This window comes from Carcharodon carcharias, chromosome 5 (assembly GCF_017639515.1).
Source record: "Carcharodon carcharias isolate sCarCar2 chromosome 5, sCarCar2.pri, whole genome shotgun sequence".
Taxonomy (NCBI): Eukaryota; Metazoa; Chordata; class Chondrichthyes; order Lamniformes; family Lamnidae; genus Carcharodon; species Carcharodon carcharias.
The window spans coordinates 171,898,461-171,926,081 of NC_054471.1; the positions used below are offsets into that span (position 1 = coordinate 171,898,461).

Consider the following 27,621-nt stretch of genomic DNA (forward strand, 5'->3'; position numbering starts at 1 on the left):
TCTAAGTAGTTAAAAGTGAACATTGAGGCCCATGAGACACACCACAGGTCACATCCTACTAATTAGAATACTTGCCCATTACCCCAACTTTGTCTCCTGCCACTCAGCCAATTTCTTAACCAGGTCAATAATTTTGTCATGCCCAGTAAAGGAATGTCATATTATGAACTTACAGTCAATATTTTAAAAAAATGGACACAAACAAGCTGCTAAGATGACTGCCGCAAATCATTTGGCTTTTGGAATATGGACAGTATCAAGTCTCTGGCGAATACCTAATTAAATATGGACATAGGTGAGGATACCTCGCAACCATTTGTGGAATTCACACATCTCATTGCTTAAGGTTGGGCCAACATTAAAGACTATGGAGTTTCAAGACTGCCTGTCTCCATGTTTCATACTGGACAAAAGGGAAGATCGAAACTCAATGACCACTAGCAGCTTCCCATTGTATCATGATAGCCTCCCCCATCCAACTAGACTGGGTGGGCCTCAAAAGGTAAACCCAGTGGTCATGTGATCAAAGCTGGTTTCAGGGACTGCAAATTTATTATCCTAGGATCCAGCAGATCCATCAGAACCAGTTGTCAGCTAGTCTGAGAACCAGACTCTGAAATTGGCTACAAGTCATCAAGCAGCCAAAATACTTATCCTGTTCCAGTTTCAAGTTCACCTGAGAACCAACTTCCTAGCTATTAGACTACAAGAAACCTTGCAACCTGCTGTGACCCTTCACTTTAAAAGACCTTCGCTTCAACTTTAAATTACCAAATCCATTCAAGAAACCACAAGTCTGCCACATGGGAAACCAGAAATCATAAATCAGAAACTGAATTAACTGCAATCTGTAAAAGTGCATTATCTTTATCTGTATCCAATCTTTGTGTGTGTGTACGTGTGTTTTTTTGCGTGTGGTGCGTACGCATGTGTTAAGTGTTACTGCATGAGAACAAGTGTGTGACGTTGTGTTAATTTGGGTTAGTGCGAGAGAAAATCTTTATTTTGAACTCACGAAAGCTTGCTGCTGAATAACTTAATTGGAACACACACTCCAAGATAATAAAAGACACAACTCTTTCCATACAAAACATACTGATTATAGGCTGTAAGAGAACAGATAATTCTGTCTGTGACAATTTGCTTTCAGTTCAATGTGCTTAGCTTTAGCTAACAATCTCTTGAGAGACCTATATCAAATGGCTTCTGGAAATTCATATAAATAACATTCATAGACATTCTCTTCTGACTAGTCACATATTCAAATAATTCAATCAGGTTCCTCAGACATGATGCACCTTTTACAAATCAACACTGCCTCTCTTGCATCAACTGAAAAGTTAGGGTGTTAAGTCGTTATGTAATTTTCCAATAAAAAGACATTAGGCTAACTGGTCTATAATTCCTTAGGTTTCCTTTCTCATCTTACAGATGTGACATGATCAAATATCCAATTAAAGGAACAGTTCCAGAATCAGAGAACTTTGGCAGATTCTAGTTAGGGCACCTGCAATGTTCTAACTTACTTCCTTTAAAACCCCAGAAAATGAACCAGACCTGTAGATTTTTCACTCTTTAATGGCACCATTTTCTTCACTGGTTATCTTTATGTTTTAAAATTAGTGAGTCTCTATCCCTGATTCTTTCTCTATTGTAAACACTGATGGAAAGCAGTTTTTCAACCTGTCCATTATTTTCTTATTTTGACTATCACCACTATGAGTTTAAGCTTATTGCTCTCGACCATCTTTTTCAGCCCTCCTAATTGATAGTGATAATCTGGTAGTTATACCTCATTTGCTCACTCTTATTTTATCATATCTCTGAATATGTTATCCTTATTGTAAAGAACACTGTGGAATTAACTCACCTTTTTAAGGGTGAATGTTAACTGTTTACTGCCTACTGTGGTGTCAGATAGATGGAGTGTTCCAGTCTTCTCCTCATGTTTCAAGCGATCTTCAAGTGTTGTTCTGCATAATATCAAGTAAAAATAAAATACTAAAGTTAGAAATTAAGTTTTGTATACTTCGATAGAATGTTAGTGCCAGAAATGTAAAATATGTAGAATAGTTACTATGAAGTTGATAAGTAATTTGTTATTAGAAGATTATCATGGCATGCTAACAGGGTTTCATAAACATTTCCCTGTTTCTTCCATTACCCATCGTTTCTGAAAGCAGTGAGCATGGTAAGATAGTGAAACCCTATATGTATGTTGAGCACCTCAAAAAGTAGTGGCCAAACACAGCCACTTAATGAGGTTATTCAACTAATGAAATATTCTCAGTGGTTTCTTTGCTAACCCAACATCCACACATGCGCACTTCCAGTCGATATTGGTATCGTCATTGAGGGATATAAGCCCTAACTAATTCTTTTCACAACAAAGTCTAGGGGCACAAAGGATGCATTCTGGTTCATATGATTAGATTCAATACCACATCATACAATGCATTTGCCCACAAAGACATGTAGTAGGCACACCCAATTGATGCCCTTATTAAAACAAAACTGATTACTTAAGTTTTCTGTTGCCAGGCTAAAAGGAGGTGGGGGTGTGGTGGTTGTAGGTGGCTGGGAGATTAGGGCAGTTGCTTTAAATAACTGGCTTAGTATTTTAACAGTTGGTCCCATCACTTTTACATTTTACAAACTTGCAACTGTAAGAACAAATTTCCTTTATACAGTGCCTTTCATGTCCTCTGAACACCAAAACATACTAACACTTGAAATTCCATCACAGTTATTGAGGCAAACTTGGCAGCCAAATTGCATGTTGCAAGGTCCTACAAACAAGAAGTTAGGTGAATGACTAGTTACTGTTTCTGTTGGCGTTAGCTGAAGGAGGAACACTGTGCTTTACAGGAGGAACTCTCCACTCTTCTTCAAATAGCATCACAGAATCTTTCACATCACCTGAGCAGGCAGACAAAGCCACAATTTGTCAAAGGATAACACATCTGACAAAGATCACTTCAGTGTTATACTGAATTGTCAGCATGGATTACATACCCATGGCCAGAATGGAACTTGAACCCACAACTTTTGACTCCGAAACATGAGTGCTGCCAACTAAACAAAGCTGACACTCAAATATTGATAAAATATCCTGAAACATTGTTTTCCTTTAAATTAGTATTGATATATTCTATTAAAAAGATAGAAAACATTGTCCAGATAGCCCTCATTTGAGGGCAGGGGAGGAAGGTTGAGCAATATCATGCCTCATAGGATCAAGGTTAGGGCTTTCAGCCCCTCAAACCTGTTCCACCATTCAGTGAGGTCATGGTTGATTTGTATTATAACTGTTCACTCATCGTGGCCCCATATCTCTCAATATCCTTGGCTAGCAAAAATCCATCAATCTCAGATTCAAAATTGATTGAAGTTAGCATCTACGTTCTTTTTGTGGGACAGAGTTCCACAATTCTACTATACTTTGCGTGAAGTGTTTCCTAACTTTGCTCCTAAATGGCCTGGCTCTGACTTTAAGGCTAAGTTCCCTCACCCAAGACTCTCCAAGAGCAAAAAATGTTTCTATCTACCCTTTCAAAATACTAAAGGCCTCAATCAGGTCACCCCTTAACCTTCTACACTCCAAAGAATACAAGCCTAATTAATATAAAAACAAAATACTGCGGATGCTGGAAATCTGAAACAAAAATAGCTGGAAAAACTCAGCAGGTCTGACAGCATCTGGGAATATAGTTAACGTTTCGCACCCATATAACTCTTTATCAGGATGTCATACGGTCTCAAAACGTTAACTGTGTTCCTCTCCGCAGATGCTGTCAGGCCTGCTGAGTTTTCTAGCTATTTTTGTTTCTAATTAACATAATCTCTCTTCATAATCTAAGCCCTGGGACCTGGTAACATTGCATCTATCTACTAATAGGGAAATTTAATTTTACCTTTTTGACAGTGTATAATTGATTAAAACATAGAAGCCACACTCACTTGAGCAGCTTTTGTTTTCGGGCAGCATCTTTAAAATTTTTGAACTCTTCTCCAGCTTTGATCTCAAAGAATTTTGGTTTTGAATGAGTTTGCTGATCACATTCCATTAGTTTCAATTTTTGTTCTCTGCGCAGGAGTTTGTGCTGTTTTTGGACCTCTTCAACCCAGGCTCGATCGTCATCGGAGCTTTCAGAGCTTTCTGCATCACTAGGCTTTCCTTCTAACTCCTCTTCCTCCTACAGATCGTAAAAGTGCATTTGTAAGTACAAGTGTAAATTCTGAAAATGTCCAATATTTTAAGAACATGTTTGTTTTTCTGTTATTCTTGTGCATAAATCATTTACACAATCTACTGTTGAGGCTAACCAGCTTTTAACATACAGAATTATATAACATCCAAATTAATTACACATTAAAATAAATATTTTCAAACAAATAATTAAACACCAATTTAGCTACTATTACATTTCATATAACCTTTCGACCTACATTTGAACATACAACGGAAGTCTAAGGGAAATAAGACAATCCTCACACATAGGATATGTTTTAGTCAGCTGTTAGAAAGATAAATAGCTGTAAAATTAGGCATTTTTCTCAAAAAAGTGAGGCTCGTCAATTTCAATGCCATAATTGTTTCACTGTCCTCAAACACAAACTTCATGTATTTAGAGATTTTCAATTTATTTTAACTCCCTGTCTATTTATCTTTTATCATAGAAATGTGCTCACTATCATTTATGCCCAAGAAAACTGACCTCTTACCTTCTCACAGCTTTATTATTTTTACATTTTTATCCTAAAATGTTACGAGTCGATAAGCACTCAAATTATTCATCCTTGAAAGTTATGGCCTCATTCATGATTATTACTATGATTTAGAGCATTATAGACCATCTGATCACCCTGCTGTGTACACAATGTACCTCTAACAATTTAGTGAGTCATCTGCCATTACCTTTAATGAATCTGGCACGATGCATATCCAAACTAGTTATCAATTATGGCCTCCACTAAAGCCATTTACGGCTGACCAGTTCAGTTTCATATCACTTCATACGTGGTTTAGTCGATAGCTCATGACCTTAAACAAAAACAGAATTACCTGGAAAAACTCAGCAGGTCTGGCAGCATCGGCGGAGAAGAAAAGAGTTGACGTTTCGAGTCCTCATGACCCTTCGACAGAACTTGCGTTCGAGTCCAAGAAAGAGTTGAAATATAAGCTGGTTTAAGGTGTGTGTGTGGGGGGGCGGAGAGATAGAGAGACAAAGAGGTGGGGGGGGGGGGGTGTGGTTGTAGGGACAAACAAGCAGTGATAGAAGCAGATCATCAAAAGATGTCAACGACAATAGTACAATAGAACACACAGGTGTTAAAATTAAAGTTGGTGATATTATCTAAACGAATGTGCTAATTAAGAATGGATGGTAGGGCACTCAAGGGAGAGCTCAGTGGGGTTTTTTTTTATATATATAATGGAAATAGGTGGGAAAAGGAAAATCTTTATAATTTATTGGAAAAAAAAAGGGGAAGGGGGAAACAGAAAGGGGGTGGGGATGGGGGAGGGAGCTTACGACCTAAAGTTGTTGAATTCAATATTCAGTCCGGAAGGCTGTAAAGTCCCTAGTCGGAAGATGAGGTGTTGTTCCTCCAGTTTGCATTGGGCTTCACTGGAACAATGCAGCAAGCCAAGGACAGACATGTGGGCAAGACAGCAGGGTGGAGTGTTGAAATGGTAAGCGACAGGGAGGTTTGGGTCATTCTTGCGGACAGACCGCAGGTGTTCTGCAAAGCGGTCGCCCAGTTTACGTTTGGTCTCTCCAATGTAGAGGAGACCGCATTGGGAGCAACGAATGCAGTAGACTAAGTTGGGGGAAATGCAAGTGAAATGCTGCTTCACTTGAAAAGAGTGTTTGGGTCCTTGGACGGTGAGGAGAGAGGAAGTGAAGGGGCAGGTGTTGCATCTTTTGCGTGGGCATGGGGTGGTGCCATAGGAGGGGGTTGAGGAGTAGGGGGTGATGGAGGAGTGGACCAGGGTGTCCCGGAGGGAGCGATCCCTACGGAATGCCGATAAGGGGGGTGAAGGGAAGATGTGTTTGGTGGTGGCATCATGCTGGAGTTGGCGGAAATGGCAGAGGATGATCCTTTGAATGCGGAGGCTGGTGGGGTGATAAGTGAGGACAAGGGGGACCCTATCATGTTTCTGGGAGGGAGGAGAAGGCGTGAGGGCGGATGCGCGGGAGATGGGCCGGACACGGTTGAGGGCCCTGTCAACGACCGTGGGTGGAAAACCTCGGTTAAGGAAGAAGGAGGACATGTCAGAGGAACTGTTTTTGAATGTAGCATCATCGGAACAGATGCAACGGAGGCGAAGGAACTGAGAGAATGGGATGGAGTCCTTACAGGAAGCGGGGTGTGAGGAGCTGTAGTCGAGATAGCTGTGGGAGTCGGTGGGTTTGTAATGGATATTGGTGGACAGTCTATCACCAGAGATTGAGACAGAGAGGTCAAGGAAGGGAAGGGAAGTGTCAGAGATGGACCACGTGAAAATGATGGAGGGGTGGAGATTGGAAGCAAAATTAATAAATTTTTCCAAGTCCTGACGAGAGCATGAAGCGGCACCGAAGTAATCATCGATGTACCGGAGAAAGAGTTGTGGAAGGGGGCCGGAGTAGGACTGCAACAAGGAATGTTCCACATACCCCATAAAGAGACAGGCATAGCTGGGGCCCATGCGGGTACTTGTCTGTTTGCGCCTTCATACAAATGACCCCCTCCATTTATCATTCAATCCTAATCAATCCTTTGCTACTGGTTCAACAACTTCAAATCACAATTTTAGTGCAAACAAACTCCAGGCCGCAACCTTGGCCATCTTCTCTTAACAATGGGGCAACAAGAATGTTATTTGTTTCACTTTTAAGAAACTGTTTCTAACCAACAAATGAAGCTTAATACTCATGATCCCACCTTCATTACCTTTCAATATTCTTGGTCCTTGACCGAAAAACGTACCTGATACAACTGGCTAAGGCTAGCTCAAAATGTCCCTTACGTAATTCCAAACTGCCTACAAAGCTCACAGTTGTCCAAGATGGAATACTCTTCTATACCTGTGGAGAGCAGTTTAATTAAAAAGAGGTTCAACGCAGAGGAGTGTGAGGTGATTCATTTTGGCAGGAAAAACGTAGAGAGATAGTATGAAGTAAAGGGAAAAACTCAAAGAGGTGCAGGAACAGAGTATACGTACATAATTCATTGAAGATGGCAGGGCATATTGAGAGAGCAGTTAATAAAGCATATAGTATCTTAGACTTTATTAATAGGGGCATTGATTACAAGAGCGAGGAGATTATGTTGAATTTGTATAAGACACTAGTTAGGCCTCATCTGGAGTACTGTGTCCAGTTCTGGCTGCCATATTTGAGGAAGGGTGTGAAAGCATTGGAGTACAGAGGAAATTCACAAGAATGATTCCAAAGGTAAAGAACTGTAGCTATGAAGATAGATTGGAGAGGTTGGGACTGTTTTCCTTGGAGAAAAGGAGGCAGAGGGGAGACTTGGTAGAGGTATTCAAGATCCTGGCAGGATAAATAGTGAGAAACTGTTCTCACTCAATAGTGCATCAAGAACTAGAAGGCACATATTCAAAATAATTAGCAAAAAGAGTAATAGCGATGTGAGGAAAATTTTTTTCACCCAGAGGGTGATTGGAGTCTGGAACAAAATTCCTCAGAGGTTGATGGAGGCAAGTTCGATTAAGGCATTCAAAAGGAAATTGGATGGCTATCTGAAAAGAATGTGTAAGATTATGGGGATAAGACATGGGAGTGGGACTAAGTAGAATGCTCTTTCAGAGAGCCAGTGCAGACTCAATAAGCTGATTGGCCTCTTTCTGCACTGTAAAGATTCTTGAATGCTGTGCAAGGCTATGGCTCATCAAACACTGGAAATAAAGAAAAGCCATCTTTGCCAATAGTCTTAATATTATGCCCCTCTATCACAACTTCATAAGCTTCTTTGCCCTCAAGAAACCTTTGGTTTTTTCTCATGATGGTCTTAGGAGAACTGGTGAATTGAATGCGCGCTCCCCACATATACCTCAGGTAGCCTTTGAAGTTTGACTGAAAATCAAAAATGTATTTTTCAAAATCAATTAAAGCTGGCAATGTATACATGTGAACGCAAAATGCTTGCAGTTCTAGAGACTATCTTCTGCAGTGTCCATTTAACAAATACAAGACCCAAATAATTCATCTGCCACCTAGGCTGCACGTTCTTTTTGCCTGTTACAGTATAAAGCCAACTGTTGTACAAAGAACTTTGTCGAACAAGTCTTGCAAACAATGCTTTTGCATAGGAAGAACATTGTCATTTATCTGAACATAAAAGCCATGGATTTTAACTGCAGCAGCTTATGTAACTTCGGCTGAAATGTAACTTGTAGTAACTAAAATTCAACATGACTGTGTTTCCTGTACATTTAGATATTAATCTATATGTTTATGGTAGTTAGAATAGAGCATGAAGCATCTTATTTGCTACATCCTCTTCCTACAGTCTTCAGGCTTTTCAAAACCTAATGATGATTTTACATAATTACAACGCAACTTTACTCTCTTTAACTTTGATGGTGTTCAGATTATGGGACTTCATTTCTCAAAAAACCAAACAAATCATCTTAGTCATCACCAACAATGAATTTTTAACTTTTTTTTTAAAGTTGCAGTTAAAGCACATTCTTATTTATTTTCACAGCTATGAAGATGCTGCTGCCATTAATAAGGTATTACCTGTTCAGTCTCTCTGTGCTCTTGCAATTGCTTAAGTTTTTTCTTCCTTTTTTCAGAGGCTTTAGACACAATTGGATTTATGAGTCTGAACTCTTCACTGGCTTCATCCACTTGGAAGTCTGGATTTTCAAACATGACCTTGAACCGCTCATCTCGTAGGATGTTGGGTAGACTCTGGCAAAACAAACATGGCCCCGGATCTTTAATTGCTTGATATTTGTAATGAGTCAAAACAGAGCAAATGTCAAAATAGGTCAAATTTTAGACCTTTATTAGTCAGTTTTGAAATGATGCTATGTAGACAGGTTAACTTAGTTCTCTAATTTCCCTTTTCCTTAACCCAGAGATGCCTCATTGTTGCTAGTCAGTTAGCCTTGCTTCCCATAGATGGTTTAACTGAAATCAGAAACTCAACATGTACTCATTCAGGGAAGAATCAACCTCTTATCAATCTATTGTACATCATGTTGTTGCATCACCCAGTTGCCACAGTTTTGGTACATTTAAAAGATATTGTGTACAAAGAAAGGATATAATAGTTGCACATCAAATCCACCTTACAATTTCAGCAAAGAATACCTTGTTTGGTTAAAAACCCAAATGTGAATTCTGAAAGTTAGCACTAAAAAGTAGTACTTAACAGGGTCAGACGAAAAAGTTCAGCTTGGAAAGTTGTTTTCATTCTTCCAGATGGAAGAACCTTCCACATACTTTAGTAACTAAACTAGCTGCTCCTTTGTATTGATCTCGTAGTTTAGAGAACTTTGGATGGTAAGAAAGATTCACAGAAAGATAACATTTATTCAGATTAATTGCAGATAAATGAAATGAATAGATATATTCTGGCATTGTTTCAAAACAGTGTACATCCAATTTTCCTTAAATTTGAAAGTATTTTACCTCTATATTAAAAGTATGACTAAGCAGTTGGTTATAATGTCCTTGGCTCTGTTCTCAAAATTAGAAACCCCATCTAGGATTTGAGCACATAACCTGGATTTGCACTTCAGTGCAATACTGAGGCAGTGTTATGTTGTTGAAGGTGGTGCCTTTTAGAGCAAGGCCTCATCTAGTTGTTCAGTTACAAGAAAAAATCCAATTGCATTATTCCAAAAGAAAGCTGAGAGGTTCCCAATGTCCTGGCCAATATTTGTTCAACCAATATCAACAAAGAGATGGATTAATTAGTAAATCATTTTACTTGTTGTATGAAGGACCTTGTTGTGCACAAATTGGCTGAACACTTATCTACCTAGCAATACAGACCACATGCGATTGATTATGAAGAATAAGCTGCTTCATAATCATGGAATGCTGAGGATGCAACTCACTATCATCACTATTATTGAAATGGAAAATCTGTTTATAATGCCTATACACCTTGGATAGGTTTCAAAACAAACCAAAGAATTTCTTAAAGAGCACAGCGTGACTCCTTCATGCAATGTTTATCAAACTGGGACAGCGGAAAGAAGTGCCATGATCAGAGACCAAATGCAGCAACTTAGGAGAGACTCTGTTTTTAATTGAATCAGTCAAATCTTTTCTGTGTCACGACTCACTGGGGATAGTGTGCTGCAATATCAAGCCCCACTGCTCCCTGAACTGCGACAAATATGAAAAATTCGACCAACTCACCTAATTGTTTAATTATAAATCCCTATACACACATAAAAGCATGGATTTTAAGGGTGGGATAAAACAGTTCAATAGCACCAATTCTGGAGTTCAAGATTTGATGGGTCGATTTTGATCGATGTCTTCCAAATTCCTTTTGGTTCTTTGTTGATGACACAAGTGGTCTTCCAGCACTTTCAGTCTTTAGTTCACTGGTTGAGCACTTGCCTTTCAACATCTTTAACAGTGATTTTCCCCTTGGTCTCTTGATAGGGGTTTTCAGGGAGAGGGCAGGTTACAGAGATACGAGGAGAAAAAGCCTGATAGCTATTATTGTAGAATTACTGGAATCTTACATACATAGGAGAACGAGGTTTTAGGTTTTTTTCCCTTCAGGCTAGGAGTTATTCTGCTGCACTGCTCTCACATAAACCCTGATCAGGAGCCAATTAAAATATTGTTATAGACTCCTCCTCAGCACCATCCTGTCTTTCATGGAACACTCCATTCCAGGACAGTATATATCCCTCACTGTTCCAGTAAACATGTCTTTCGAACTGTAGCCATTATAATTTTAGTTCGCAGTTCAACAGGAATAACAAGATATGTTCTTTATATCTATAAGAATCGCAATCCTGACATATGTAAAATATAATTCTCAGCTCAGTGCAAAAAATAAGTAAAAACTACAAAAATGGAATGATATGAAGATAAAATGAATGGTGTGAAAAGGATCAAAATTAAGAGGTGGCTGATGAGGTAGTCGTTGTGGTATTAATTTTCCTAAGCTCACTAGATTCTGGAGAGGTTCCATCAGATTGGAAAGTAGCAAATATATCCCCGGTTTTCAAGGAAAGGAGGCAGAAAACAGGAAATCATAGGCCAGTTAGATTGATGTCTGTCATGGGGAAGTTATTAGAATCAATCATTAAGATGGTTATAGCTGGGCACTTGGAAGAGCTCAAGGCAATTGGGAAGAGTGAGCATGGTTTTGTGAAAGGAAAATCATGTTTAACCAATTTATTTGAGTTTACTGAAGGAATAACAAAGGGGAGTCTGTACACAATGTACATAGATTTCCAGAAGGCATTTAAGGTGCCAGATCAAAGGTTATTATGGAAAATAATAGCACATGATGTAGGGAATAACATATTAGCATGGAGAGAAGATTGGCTGGCTGGCAGAAAGCAGAGAGTATGCATAAATGGGTCTTTTTTAGATTGGCAGGTTGTGACGAGTGGAGTCCCACGGGGTCTGTTTTGGGGGCCTCAACTTTTTACGATTTACATCAATGGCTTAGAAGAGGGGAGTGAAGGCATGGTAGCTAAATTGCAGATGACACAAAGATAGGTAGGAAAGTATGTTGTGAGGAGGACATGAGGAGGTTGCAGATGGATACAGATAGGTTGAGTGAGTGGGCAAAGGTTTGGCAAATGGAGTTTAATGTGGGAAAATGTGAAGTTGTTCACTTTGGTAGGAAGAACAAAAAAAGCAGAGTATTACTTAAATGGAGACTGGCTGCATAATTCTGAGGTACAGAGGGATCTAGGCATTCTAGTACGAGTCACAAAAAGTTAGTATGCAGGAACAGCAAGTAATTAGGGAGGATAATGGAATGCTTTCCTTTATTGCAAGAGAGATTGAACCTTAAAGTAAGGATGTTATGCTTCAGTTATACAAGGCATTGCTGAGATTGCACCTCGAATACTGTGTGCAGTTTTAGTCTCCTTATTTAAGGAAGGATGTAAATGCATTGGAGGCAATTCAAAGGAGGTTTACTAGATAGATACCTGGAATGAGGGGGTTGTCTTATGAGGAAAGGTTGGACAGACTGGGCTGGGTTTCCACTGGAGTTTAGATCCTCCTTTTAGGACAGAGATGAGGGGATTTTTTTTCTGAAGGTTGTGCGACTTTGGAACTCTCTGCCTCAGGTGGTGGTGGAGGTGGGGTCATTAAACATTTTTAAGGCAGAGGTAGATTGATTCCCTTGTCTTGCAAGAATCAAAGGTTATTGGGATTAGATGGGAATGCGGAAATCAAAACACGAGATGATCAGCCATGGTCTAATTGAGTAACAGATCAAGCCTGAGGGGCTGAATGGTCTACTCCTATTCCTATTTCTTATGTTAAAAGTATTATATGCAATTTTTAACCACCAGCTGGAGTTAGCCCAATCAAAAATATAGTGAATATAGGAAACTAAATAGGCTGGTGTTTATTTGCTTTGATATTTCTTGTTCTCACATACAGACACTGAATAAAATCAGAGGAAGTTATGACTTGAGAGTTGTGAATCAGCATTTTTCATCTTGACCTTCAAGTACCTTGATTTACAATATTCCAACTTCAGCAATGAAATAAATGACCATTCATCTACATGTGATGTTGCTGGTTGAGGGTGTAAGGTTAGTCAGGTCATGTTGAAAAACCTGCATTTTCAAATAGTGCCACAGGATCTTTAACACTTACCTGACCCATTTCATCAGTTTTACATCTCACCCAAAGGACTGCACTTCCAAAAATGCAACAATCTCTCAGAATACATTGCAGTATTGGTCAGTACTCGAGGCCTGAACCCACAACTTTCTAACATACAAATACCAAGTATTATAAAATCTGTTGGATAACACCAAGAGTTGATTATTTTGTTCACATATAAATTATGGGATTCAGAAAAGACTGAAATATGTAAAATCAGAATTCTTTTGTAAACACATAAGGCAGTGTGAATGACTGAAGTTTCAAATATGCTGAGATCACACAACTAATTTTGAAATTGACTCCCTAAACACCTGCCCACAAGTCGAGTGTGTGACGGAATACACTCCCCACTTGTCTGGATGAGTGCAGCTCCAACAACAATGCAGAAGCAACCTGCTTGAACGACACCCCTCCCGCCACCCAAGATATTCACTTCCTCCACCATCATCACAACTTGCGAGGAGTGAGCACCATCTACAATATGCATTGCAGCAACTTGTCAAGCCTTCTTCAATAGCACCTTTCAAACTTGCAAGCCTCACAAACTAGAAGAACAAGGACAGCAGGTGCATGAAAACATCACCAGCACGTTTCTCTCCAATTTGCACACTATCCCAACTTGTAAATATATCATTTCTTCACTACTGAAGTGCCAGACTTCTGCAACTACTTCCCTAAAAACACTTTGGGTATGCCTACACCATGGAGACTGCAGTGGTTCAAGGTGACGGTGGTCACCACCTTCTCAAGGGCAATTAGAGCTTGGTGATAAATGCTGGCCTTGCCAGCAAAGTTCCGATCCCACAGATGAATCAAATTATTAGATAGATCCAACCATTGAATACTGACAAAACCCAGCTGCATAGTTTTTGGAAGGCTGCGCTGGCATAGCAGATTCTATGCTGGATGGTAACCTTTTGAGAAAGGTGGCTGCTGAGATATGGGAAGTGTTCAACGACTTCTAAAGTCTCCTCGTCCATTACAATAGCTGGAGGTGTCGGTGCTTGTCAGGGGGAGGGCTGGTGGAGGATCTTGGTCTTGCTGATGCTGAGTCAGTCATCAACCCTTTTTTATGTAGAGTTGAAGCAATTGAGTGGTCTGCATGTCGCTTGCAGTGTGGGTCACAACTATGCAGTCATCGGCATATTGTTAAGTCCTGGATATGCTGGAGGGTCACCTTAGTCTGAGCTGAGAGTCTGTTGATGTTGAAAAGCTTCTTGTTGAATTGACATTCAATCAAAAATTGTGCAACCAGGTCTTCTACAACAGAGATTTTCATAAGAGGATAATGGCTTTAGTCGACAGTGCTTTTGATGTTATCACCCATCTATATGGCAGTGGGACTTGGGTTACCTACCTGCCAAAGATAGCTCCAGGCACTGGATAGTTTTCACAGCTATATCTCTGCAGGAGACTAAAAGTCAAGTGGGAAGATGGATGAACAAATTCCAGCATCCTCACTGAAGTCAATTCCCCCAGTATCACAACCAGGATCATGCAAAATCAGCTTCACTGGTCTGGACACTGCATCCACATGCCAAGTAATTGGTTTCCGAAGCAGATCCTCTTTTTCGAACTGAAGGATGGCACCAGACTTAGAGCAGGACTGAGGGAACGTTTTAAGGACACTCTAAAGGCCTCATTGAAAAGGGGACAAATTGACATCGGTGCATGGAAGGAACTTGCTGCTTACCACGCCATCCAACAAGTTGCAGCACAATTGGAAACTGACCACACTAACACTGCTGCAGAGAACCGACAAATGCGGGAGAGAGAGAGAGAGAGCAGAACCGTGATTCAAGAAACCCCATTCTGGGCAAATATTGTCCTTTCTGCCCAAAGACCTGTGGCTCCAGGTTTGGCTTGCTGAGTAACCTGAGGAGAAAGAAATCATGACGCCTGACAGAAGTTATATTTCAAAGAACTGACAATGATGAGTTTCAAAACAATGATTTCTTCCCCGACTTGTCCTGCACTTTTCTCCTCTTTCTAAAAAAAAAAATCAATATTGTATGATTGAAACAATCTACAGCTGGGTTATTCACTTTGAACAACATGTTATTTCCTTTGACGAAACAGAATTTGCAGTTTTCAGTTTTCAAGTATGTTGTTTTAAATATTCTCAACTGAAGAGTTTCAGAATATTAATAGACACCATTTTCACGATAACATTCATATTGTTTCAGGTATTTTCAAACAAATGATGCACACAAAGAAACTCAACATTATGTCAGTTGTACGTGACATGTCAAAAATAAGACAGATCCTCTTCAGTTTATTTTCAGAATGTTGCTTCTTTAAACAATTTTTTAAAAATGAGATAGAAGTTACCTGAACACAATCATCTTCTAGCAATAAATTGTTGATTTGACACTATTCTAATTATTGCTAGTTGTGCCAGTAATTTATCATGGAGTGCTATCAGAAAGTCTTCATTCTCCTGATCTTAATATCAATATTATCTGGATTATCAGCATTAGGCATTTTATATAGTGTGATGCAAATGCAGAATGTTTATACTGTATTGACTGAAATTATATATACAACAGGATTCAGAATAAATTCACACTGCCCTACAGTAAAATGCAAAAAATTTAAAGTTAACTTGAAATGTGCTATTTGTACTGGAACTGGAATGAATGCCTGGAAACTAATACAGCTATACAAAAAGATCTCAAATAATTGACTCATTTTAATTTCAGCTGAAAATTATGTGGCAAGAACTGTTTAATTTTACAGGAAAAATCAGAAAGTGAAGAAATGCATATCTGAATGTATGCATGGTTCATGGTTCCCTTTTATAAATCTAGGTAAGGAATAATGATAGACTATTGAAATGTTGGGAGCGTTACAGATTAGTCTAATGCACAGCTTCACATCCATGTATGCACATGTGCAAATAGGGACCACTGGGTAGAAACTTGGTTGATATTTTTCTCTTTCCTTCCCAGCTTAGAGAGAATGCAACTGGCCTCAGCACTTTACCACCACTCTGCCAAGATTAGGTAACTCAGCACTAATCACAGGCTGACCTCTGGCCTTCCTTTGCCTACATGGTTAAATAGCATACAACACAGCAGAGATACCCACTAACCTGCCAGAGAGACAAGACACACACACGTAAGAATTTAAAAAATCATTCAAAATGGATTGTGTCCAGTTCTAAGTATCCTTTGATTTCAATTGCACACAAAATGCATTATTTGCAATCTTCAACACTACACAGCTCAAATCAAATTTGTAGTTGTCAGCATGTACTTTATGGCTGGCCACTAACACAATGATGCTGGTGACTCATTTTCAGCAAAAGTGCAGGGAGATTCCCCTAAGACAAGAGAGGCAAGTAGTCCTAGTTTAAAGGACTCACTAAAGTCTGCAATTTTTAAAAATTTACTAACTGTACGTGCAACCAGAAGTACCCCTCCTGGTTCAACATTAAAACTGCATGAAGTGCCAACCACTGCTTGCTACCTTCTGACTTCACCTCGCTATATTCCCAGTAGGTTCAGGTCCAGCGGTTGATTATCAACTGCTTTGGACCAGTGCACTTCGTCTTACAATATGACTGGTACCCTCCACATGCTTGTTACTTCCTGATGACAGAAGAGCACCATTTTTTCAGTCCTCTAACCCATCAGTTTCAGCAGTGATTCAGGGTTGCTTCTGGTTTTGCACACAAAGTCAGATGCAAACTAATTTCTAGGGCTGTGTATTTTCCTTCCTGATATTTGGTAAAATTCAGGTTGAAATGAAAGTGGATTAAGAACTAGTTAGGGAGACAAAAAGTTCATGCACAATTAAGAAGATAAATACAAGGAATAAAATAAATAAGCAGAAAGAAAAACTACAAAAATAAAATTGAACAAAATTAGAGAAACATGAGATACCTCACACTCAACATGGCTGCAAAATTCACTGTCAAGGCCTGAAACTTCATGGCTATTTTACATAGTTGAACAAAATTTCACATGAGAAAACTCTCAAAAATCAATGGTTTGTTACCTTTCCTTTCTTCTTTTGTACTTGCTCTTCTGCTTCCTCTTCTTCAATAAACTTCATTGCTAGCTCTTTGTTTACTTTTGGAAGTTTCTGTTTACAGGTTTATTAAAAATGAGATTATTAATAGTCGCTGGATAGTTCAGAACTTGAGATTGTTAAAAAAAAGAGACATGCTGTTGAATCTGTTCATCTTGCACTCATCAGGACAGAATCACAAGAATATCAAATTTCAAAGGGAACAGCAATTTATACTGCATGCGAAAAGGATGCCGATCCTTTGGTAAGTGGACTCTGATTGGTAATGACATTGCCATGGGGATTGAACCAGGGAACAGTTGTCCCCCAAGCTTTTGTTTACTGGGCAGGGTCCTCCGTACGAATATATGTAGCTTCTGGCAAACATAAGGGAGCCACATTGTGAGCCCGACTGAATCTTAAATTGGTTATTAGCATAATTCTTGGCAGAATCGGGATTATTTAGTAAGTGTTGCCCAATCGCGGAATCATATCTAATGTTGTGCACTGTTCTGAGTTTTGCAAGCACGGGCTTGTTGAGTATGGTCAGTCAATGAGATTGTTATATAAAAAAATAAATTTCTTCACTACTAAGGAAGAAAAAGGGTCCATCAGCACAGTTCTCAAACACTTGCAATTTTATACATTTGTTGACTGGGTTTTTGAGAATATTTTCACATGATTAAAACATTCTTATTCAAATGTGATGCTCTATCCATATTTAATTAGATGGTTACATAATGCATTGTTACAAAACAGTGCATTTTCCAAGAGTATTTCTTAGATTCAAATAGCTGCAAGTTTTGAATGCGATACCACCGGAGTCACTTTAAAGTAGCATAATTCATCAATAGATAGTTTGATGGGATTCAAAATTGGACTGAAATACGTAACATTTCAGTTTTTAGCTGTGGTCAATTTGAATGAAGGCTTGTAGCACATTCAAAACCGTTTTTCTGGAGCAATAATGAAAAAGGAATTTCCATATTTAGAGAGGGAAAGGCCAAGAAGTTCCATCACTAACCATCAAGTCAAGTATCATTCAAGAAATTATCACCTTGAGATGCAGCAGGGCAAATTGAGATTAAAAAAAGCCAAACATTCTGGTTTTCTGATCTCCAGGGCCATCTTCACATTTACTTAATTGGGTAAGGTAGATTTATATGCGTGCCATTCATTGAAGATGATGTCATGCTTACATCATGAGAAATAAAGAACATTCAAAACTTAAACAATCTTTGTTAACCCCAGACTAAATCATGTAAATGAAAAGCAATGAAAAAAGCATTTCCCCCAATTACTTTACAGAAACAGAACTCTAAACTTGAAGTGAAATTTCATTTATTCTTGATTTCTATGATGATCATAAATTACTCAGCACCACCACAAATGAATTTCAACAGCAAAAGTCAAAAAGAAAGCAAATTTCTTTATTATATCCTTAATACTGATTCCAGCTAATTATAGACCTCTTACCATTACTTGCACTCTTTGAGCACGTGTTTCCTCTATCTTCTGCCTGATTTTATCTTTTCGATACTCCTCATAGGCAAATGGATTTGCCATAGCTTTCACCTTTTAATTACAGAACATAACAATGAGCAATACAAAAGCAAAATACTGTAGGTGCTAGAAATCCGAAATAAAAACATAAAAAAAAATAAAAATGCTGCAAGTCCTCAGCAAATCTGGCAGCACCCGCAAGAGAGTAACAGAAAGTTAGTATGTCAGGCCTATGACTTCTGGTTAGAATATTCCAGCATTTTCTGTTTTTAATAACAATTAGTAACCCTCTTTTGAAAGCACAATAATTTATTTCCCAACAGGTCATCTCAACATCTATTTACTTCAACTTAAATCAATGTGGAAAAAAACAAACTTACATCATAATCATTTTTATGTACAAAGTTACTGACTTTTCTTCACTTCGTCTTTAAACTGTAATTTGAGGATCATGTCCTGGAAAACTATTGTGTTGGCACATTTACACACCTTGTGATATAGTCGAATATCCATAAAGAAGCCATGCATGTATGCACGAAGCAGTGGAGAACCAATAAGGTGAGCAAGACCTACAGTAAAAAGGTACAACACATAAGCACCCTTACAATTTTTACTAAAAATATTTTGTACCCAATAATACATTTATGCCACATTCACCCATTTCTGACAATTATTACCATTCCTTCAAAAGGTTTATTACCACCAGTTATAAAATCAAAAATACAAATAAAGGGAAATGCTGCTGTGCCCTAAAGTTGCTATTATACTCTCACAATATTACTGGAATCAGTTATTCAATCCTTTTTCATGCTCCAAGAAAAACGTGCAGCTCACTGCTCAAGAAAGGCCATGAGCCCAAGTGTAATACTTCGGGAATTAAGATAATATAAAACTGACTTAATAAACTTCCTACCATTTGCTTACTGATTGTGATTACAGCACATCTACTTAACAATGCTAACCAGACTAAATATATTTGAAATATTTGACATTTTCAATCTAGTAGCTGAGCAGTGTAACTCGGAGCATACAAGCACCAGGATTGGGATATTGGTTAACTGGATCTTACTGAAGTAAGCACCCCAGCTTTTGGTTGAAAGAGCAAAGGCTAAAGTGTGGGTCATGGTCAACCTGAAAAAATGTAGTCTGTTCTATCTAGAGCTCTGAACAGATATTGAATACAAACTTTTCTTCCCCCAAGGAGTTATTTGCTTTTCCACATAATTTCACAAATCAGTTAACCATCCTTGCCAAACATTAAATAAGTTGCTAATATAAAGCTTACCCAGGTTTTCTAGATCCTTTTTAGTGACAAATTTATAGTCATCATACACTGTAGTTTCTGGGTTTTCTTCAAGTTCCTCTGTTAAATTATCCAGGAATGAACACCAGCGGGGTGCAGGTCCCAAAGTCTATGGTTCAATTGAAAAACATTTATCATGTCGACTGTTAGATCTTAAACCGCCACTGAAAAAATTAATCAGCATTTGCTCCAAGTTATTCCGGTTAGCAGTACAAACCAGTCCGTCGATTTGGAAAGACGTACCAACAAATTTCCTAAAATGACTTTTGTGAAGCTTTACAGTGATTCGTGGGTGGAGTGAAGTAAGGGAGGGGAAAAAAACTCTAACAAGGCATGCCTCATCTAAAAACATTAAAGTTTTACCTATGAATAAAAATATCTTATAACAACAAGCATTGCAAAAAAAAATATTTTTTTCCCTGGTTTTCTATTTCCTCTTTTCCCAAAGGTGTTGAATCTGGACTTTAGTTGTAGGGTCAAAACTCAACTTCAGGCTTCACAACCAGGTAGTCATTATGCACACTTATGTCTCTATAATGAAAGCTGGCAAGCTTGCGTGGAAAGCTAAGCCCACTGCTCTTCACCCGACACCCATGTACTTGTGCTTGATGCAGTACTTGAGGGATAGCAAATGAGAAATAGGTATCCTCACCAAGTGATCACTTCCAAATCCAAGGTGCTGCCCTGATTGCAACATCAATGCCTTTGTTAGTTATTGAATCAGGGGAGGCGATGGCGTAGTGGCGCTGGTCTAGTAATCCAGAGTCCCAGGGTAATGCTCTGGGGACCTGGGTTCGAATCCCACCATGGCAATAATTCAATAAAATGCAATTTAAAAAATCTGGAATTAAAAGTCTAATGATGAATTGTTTGTTGTTAAAAACCCATCTGGTTCACTATTTTCCCTTGAGGGAAGGAAATCTGTCCTCCTAAATGCAACTCCAGGCACATGGCAATGTGGTTGACTCTTAAACGCCCTCTGAAATGGCCTAGCAAGTCACTCAGTTGTATCACTGACCACTAAAAAAAACCACTAAATGAAATCGGATGGACACCAGAAACAAAATTTCACGTCGACCCTGCAAAGTCCTTCTCTTGTGCCAAAATTGGAGAGCTGTCTCACAGGTTAGTCAAGCAACGGCCTGGCATAGTCATATCTTACAGATAATGCCTCAGACATCTCCATCCCTGGGTTATGTCCTGGGTATGTCCTAGTTCATCAGCAGGACAGGACAGAAGTGGTGGCACAGTGGTATACAGTCAGGGGGGAGTTGCCCTGGGAGTCCTCAACATTGACACTGCACCCCATGAAGTTCATGGCAACAGGTCAAACATGGGCAATGCTGATTACCATATACTGCCCTCCTTCAGCTGATGAATCAATGCTCTTCCATGTCAAACACCACTTGAGGAAGCACAGAGGGTGGCAAGGGCGCAGAGTGTACTGCGTATTATCCATCAATGTCCATATTGTCTGTCAATGTCTATCACCAAGCGTGGTTCGGTAGCACCACTACTGACCGAGTCCTAAATAGTCCCACATAACTGGGTCTGCAGCATGTGGTGAGGGAACCAAGTAGAGAGAAAAACATACTTGATCTCATCCTCACCAACCTGCCTGCCACTTATGCGTCTGTTTATGACAGTATTGGCAGAAGTGACCACTGCACAGCCCTTGTGGAGACCAAGTTCCATCTTCACAATGAGGATACCCTCCATCGTGTTGTGTGGTACTACCACTGCGGTAAATGGGATAGATTTCAGACAGATCTAGCAACTCAAGACTGGGCACCCATGAGATGCTGTGGGCCGTCAGCAACAGAATTGTACTCTAATGCAATCTGCAATCTCATGGCCCGGCATATCCCCTACTTTACCATCAAGCCAGGGGATCAACCCTGGTTCAATGAAGAGTGCAGGAGGGCATGCCAGGAGCAGCACCAGGCATACCTAAAAATGAGGTGTCAACTTGGTGAATATGTAACACATGAATACTTGCATGCCAAACAGTTAAGCAGCAAGTGACAGACAGAGTTAAGCGATCCCACAACGAACAGATCAGGTCTAAGCAGTCCTGCCACATCCAGTTGTGAATGGTGGTAGATAATTAAACATCTCATTGGAGGCGGCGGCTCAACAAACATCCCCATCCCCAATGATGGAGGAACTCAGCACATCAGTGCAAAAGATCAGGCTGAAGCATTTGGTACAACGAGATGATCCATCTTGGCCTCCTCCAGAGGTCCCAGCATTACTGATGCCAGTTTTAGCCAATTCAATTCACTCCACTATATAGCAAGAAATGGCTGAAGGCACTGGATATTGGAAAGTCTATGGGCCCTGACAATATTCTGGCAACAGTACTGAAGACTTGTGCTCCAGAACTTGCTGCGCCCCTAACCAAGCTATTCCAGTGCATCTACAACACTGGCATCTACCCAGCTATATGGAAAATTGCCCAGGTATGTCATACACACAAAAAGCAGGACAAATTTAACCCGGTCAGTTACCGCCCCACAAGTCTTGATCATCAGTAAAGTAATGAAAGGGGTCATCATCAGTGCTATCAAGCAGCACTTGCTTAGTAATAACATGCTCACTAGCACCCAGTTTGGGTTCCGCCAGGGCCACCCAGCTCCTGACCTCATTAGAGTCTTGGTTCAAACATGAACAAAAGAGCTGAACTCCCGAGGTGAGGTGAAGTGACTGCCCTTGACATCAAGGCTGCATTTGACAGAGTGTGGCATCAAAGAGCCAAGAGCAAAACTGCAGTCAACAGGAATCAGGGGAGAACTCTCTGCTGGTTGGAGTCATACCTAGTACAAAGGAAGGTGGTTGTGGTTGTTGAGGTCAGTCATCTCAGCTCCAGGACATCACTGCAGGAGTTCCTCAGGGTTGTGTCCTAGGCCCAACCATCTTCAGCTGCTTCATCAATGACCTTCCTTCTATCATAAGGTCAGAAGTGGGGATGTTCACTAATGATTGCACAATGTTCAGCACTATTCGCAACCAAGTCAGTCCATGTCCAAATGTAGTAAGACCTGGACATTATCCAGGCTTGGGCTGACAACTGGCAAGTAACATTCGCGCCACACAAGTGTAAGGCAACGGCCATCTCCAACAAAAGAGAATCCAACCATCGCCCCTTGATGTTCAATGATGTTACCATTACTGAATCCCCCCCCCCTATCAGCATCCTGGGGGTTACCATCAACCAGATGAACTAGCCAAAAATACTGTGGTTATAAGAGTAGGTCAGAGGTTAGGAATCGTGTGACAAGTAACTCACCTCCTGACTCCCCAAGACTTGTCCACCATCCACAAGGAACAAGTAAGGAGTGCGATGGAATACTCTCCACTTGCCTGGATGAGTGCAGCTCCCAGAGCACTCAAAGCTTGACACCACCCAGGACAAAGCAGTTTGCTTGATTAGCACCACATCCACAAACATTCAGTCCCTCCATCACTGGTGCACAGTAGCAGCAGTGTGTACCATCTACAAGATGCACTGCAAGAATTCACCAACGCTCCTTCAACAGCACCTTCCATACCCATGGCCACTACCATCTAGAAGGACAAGGACAGCAGATAGATGGGAACACCACCACCTGAAAGTTCCCCTCCAAGTCACTCACCATCATGACTTGGAAATGTATTGCTGTTCCTTCACTGTTGCTGGGTCAAATTCCTGAACTTCCTTCTTAACAGCACAGTGGGTGTACCTACACCACATGGACTGCAGCAGTTCAAGAAGGTAGCTCACCGCCAGCTTCTCAAGGGCAACTAGGGATGGACAACAAGTGCTGGCCCAGCCAGCGAAGCCCACATCCCATGAACGAATTAAAAACCTAGAAACTTTAAATCAGATATTGAGAATTCAATATTTTCCTTTCCATCTTCAAACGTCTTCATCTTTTCCTCCTGAAGAGATTTGCTCCTGCAATTACTAGTATGGTTATTTGCATAAGGTGATCTACCCTACAATTGTGAAGTGCCTAAGCTTATTAGGTGCCATCAAAGTTACTACAGGTTTGGATAAAGTGTTCTATTCACATTCTTTGCGATGCAGCATTTGAAGCACAGGCTGGAGAATTTCTATATTCTTTAAAATATTGAGAGAAGACCCCAAAACTCAATAGAGTAAGTGTACTGTATGGAGGCACCCAAGGTGTCAAAACAAAGCAAGTTGTCAAGTTCAAAAGTTTGTCTGTGCCAAAGTAGCTAATCTCATGTAGGGTAGTAATGAAGGTGCTACAGTTAAAGGAAACTTCGCCAGGCTATGGGTGCAGGAAAAGTAAAACAAAAATCAGCCATAGTTACAGAGCCAAATTGCTGCCATGCTTTCCCTATTCTACCCCGCAGGCATTCAGGAAATGCTGGGAACACTCAGTGGGATTCTACTATGATGGCCTCATAATCGAATAGGTTCCCAACAATGACTGTCCAGATTTGTACAATACAAATGGCAATACAGACAAAATACCAGAGGGGAAAAATTGTGTTTACAAAGCTGCTATGAGAAGTTATAAAACCCAAAACAATTGCAGAGCACAAACAAATGTTGAAATCTTATCTAGAATAAGCTTCTCAATAGAAACCTCCAATTAAAAATGCAGATAAAATCCTAGAAGCTGTCCAAGTCTAAAGTAATCTTTGCACAATTCTGTGGAAATATCACCAAGAAATTCACCAATCTACTTACTGGAACATAGAATGTTTTCATCTTAGGCGATTCATTAGCCAGGAAGAACATTCCTGGAAAGGTAAAAATAGAATTGAATTTTGCTTCATTTGCAAAACAAATTAAGATATATTCTGTTAAATAAAGACACATACATTTTCAGCCATGGTGAGTGCGCATAGCTTTCATTAATGTTTGACTGGCCATTTGCTTTTGTATTTTTAAAATTTCACTGTTCACCTCAAGTCTCCTCTGCATTGGAAATATTTGTGGGGTGATTAAGGCCACGAATAACACGATAGCCATCACTAATGATCTTCCAGCGAGAAAAAAAAGGGTGTGTGGGGGGGATGGGGGGGGTGGAAGGTGGAAATAAACAAGGAAGGAACTGATATGCTTTAAAAAAAAAACTTGCCCACCTTCGTAAATTGTTAAAGTCCAATTTAACCAATTCTCTCTAGTCTCTTTTGCTGCTTTCCTATGGAAGATATTCCAGATCCATGAAGCAACATGAAAACATGTTCCACAAGAGTACAAAAATTAATCTGATGGTATTACATTCTTGCCCATTGTCAAAAAGGGAACATTAGAGAATACAATATACCCAAAATCAGTGCAATTGTGCTTTCATTTTCAAGTGATACATGCAATAGAACAAGGAAACAGCAAATATAGCAGCATTTCTGTAAAGTTAGATGGGAGTCCAGTAATATATAATTTGATTTTAAAAATAAATTAAATGCATTATTGTTTTTTCTCCCCCGTTAGAAAAACTTGAAACTAGACAATTAAGTGTGACAGACTGAGAGAATACATCATATTAATAACAAATAATAATTACTTGCATATATTTCAGTATGGCCATGAGGCTGTCTTTGCTTTTCTAAATTAAAAATCTGTCTTTCTCTAAACATTTTTTTTTTAAAAAAGGGTGCAAAATCCTATCATAACCACATTAAGTGGGAATCCTGAATTACAAAAAGACCAGTGATTCACCAATTGCATTACCAAACGTATTGCAGCTCAATGTCAAAACAAAAAAATAAAAATACCTTTGCATGGATTTAATATTTTCATTCATTGTTAAATTAGGAGTGCGCATTTTTAATCTAAATGCCCCATTTTTAGTTAGGAGATTTAAATTTTACTGGCATTAAGTAAAGATGTACAACATGCAGGATAGCAAAAGGTAGATGGCCAAAAGGTGTTCTTTTCTTACACTGACCCATCATCATGCATGTTGTTTTTTTCAGGCAAGAGTAAATGTTACTATAAAGGAAAATACATATTTACTGAAGCAATTGTGCTTAGCTGATGGGAATCAGCACTTCTCTGCTTTGGATTGATCAGCTGAATCATCGGCACAGATAATTTAGATATATGACGTATCTAACACCACAAGGCAGGATATTTTTTTTAAGATTAGCATCCTCCTTTCATTCACATTAAAAGTCAGGGATCTGCCTGATGCTTTTGTATTCTGTTCCCCATAGAATTGTTTCACTGGCTTGGGCATGTGCACAGGATGGAAGATGGCCACATCCCCAAGATATATTATATGGGAAGGCAACCTGTGCCAGGAGACTAGCAGGGCACCCAAATCTCTGATTCAAAGTTGATGTTAAAGGAGACACGAAAACCCTCAGCAATCACGTGATCTCTAGCTGACAATTGATGCAAACAGCGACACCAGCTGTGGGCAGGAGTTGCACCATGATGACATGTGGTTTCAGATGCTCTAAAGCAGAAGCCAGCCCTGCAAGCTAGGCGTCAGCAGAGATCATTCTGCGGCACTGGCAAGGGACAATTTCATGTGTGGCACTTGTAGCAGACTTTGCTTTTCCAGAATCAGCTTGCTCAGCCATCAAAAGAAGTGCAGCAGATAATCTCATCTGATCTCAAAAGTTCTTGTGAGGCTGCATGCCCATCTCTCTCAGGTGAAAGGATGCTGACCAATAGGATTACAGAATCTATATATTTGAATGCAAAACACAAGAATGACAAACTGAATTGGGCATCCTCAACAACTTCCCTCATGACATGCAAATGCTTAAAGATTACATAAACAGACATTGTTGTTCTTTTGTTTTTGGCTCCAAACAACTTCCCCTCCCACCTCCCAGTAGAACATACTAAGATTATAAAGCACTAAAACAACAGGCAATTTTTATATAAAAGTTTGCTTTAGTAACAGGCAGGAATGAAGTCAATCAATGGAACTAGGAGACTGTTAAGCACAAAATATAAACCTTACAGAGTTATTGTAAAAATGCATTCCCAATTAGCTTTATTGACAGACTGGGGCTTCAACGTTCTGTCCAAAAAAGACAGATACTGAAACACCAAGTGTATTTTACTAAGAGACATTGCACTAACAAAGTACATCTTCTAAAAATGCAAATATATCACTATTTTAATGTGCAAAGTGCTTCTGCACTTACCTGAGTTAGGATAAAGGCAAAGGTCATTGATTTCATGCTGTGTTTCAACAGAAGTGAATATTTTCCCCTAAAAATAAATGAAAAAATTCTGGTCACTAAAATATTTGCACATTTTGGTCTCATTTCAGTCTTCTCTCTCCTACCACCACCGTATTTCCAGTTTTTTTCATGTTTATCTTGATTCACTTTTCTCAAATCACTGCTGCCAGTAATATTAGGAGGCTGTACCTGGTGGTGATCAAACAATTCCAGAGCAGAGTCACTGGAACTGTTGGAGATTTGAACTTTTGGGAAGTTGCCCATGAAAATCATAGTATAACCACACTGCCAGTTTATTTACTCAGTAGATGTGTTCAAGAAACATTGCTGGTATATCACATAACAGATTGTGGAATCTGTCCAGCTCCATTCATATTATAGTGGTGGTGGGTTTTTTTATACTCCAATCAACATTATTTATGCAAATACATATTAAGAGCTCACACCTGAGCATTGCCTTCAATATGCCCGAAACTATAAACACCACATATGTTCACTTTATCTTGCATTTCTGTAATGTTTATGTCCTCTCCTCACACCATGATTCAATTCTTAATTCCTTCAGCTCAGTTTCTACCAATTTTCTCCACCTTTAAAAGGCAGCAATTCTTTCTGGGATGAAGTTCCATTGACATGAGGTGCTTTTTGGTGCCTCGGAGTGCTGGTAAACTATTAAACAGCAGGGACATCATTGGTGAACCAGATGAGCATTTCTTGTGCAGACCACTGGGTCATGATCAGGAATCTTAGCCTAAGAGGGCTAGATCAGTTCCTGGATGGCACAGAAAT

The 27,621-nt window shown here is 39.5% G+C and overlaps 1 protein-coding gene across 1 annotated transcript in view; it reads right to left on the reverse strand.

The window, feature by feature from the left end:
• Window positions 1-27,621, reverse strand: part of nol10 (nucleolar protein 10) — a 70,521-nt gene that overhangs the window by 14,033 nt on the left and 28,867 nt on the right. The window contains exons 12-20 of the mRNA XM_041188874.1: window positions 26,794-26,860; window positions 24,374-24,426; window positions 19,654-19,780; window positions 18,858-18,937; window positions 18,342-18,440; window positions 16,854-16,940; window positions 8,754-8,927; window positions 3,961-4,196; window positions 1,871-1,973 (exon numbers count right to left, since the gene is read on the reverse strand). Of these exons, the coding sequence (XP_041044808.1) occupies window positions 1,871-1,973; window positions 3,961-4,196; window positions 8,754-8,927; window positions 16,854-16,940; window positions 18,342-18,440; window positions 18,858-18,937; window positions 19,654-19,780; window positions 24,374-24,426; window positions 26,794-26,860 (1,026 nt within the window). The remainder of the gene's footprint in view (window positions 1-1,870; window positions 1,974-3,960; window positions 4,197-8,753; window positions 8,928-16,853; window positions 16,941-18,341; window positions 18,441-18,857; window positions 18,938-19,653; window positions 19,781-24,373; window positions 24,427-26,793; window positions 26,861-27,621) is intronic.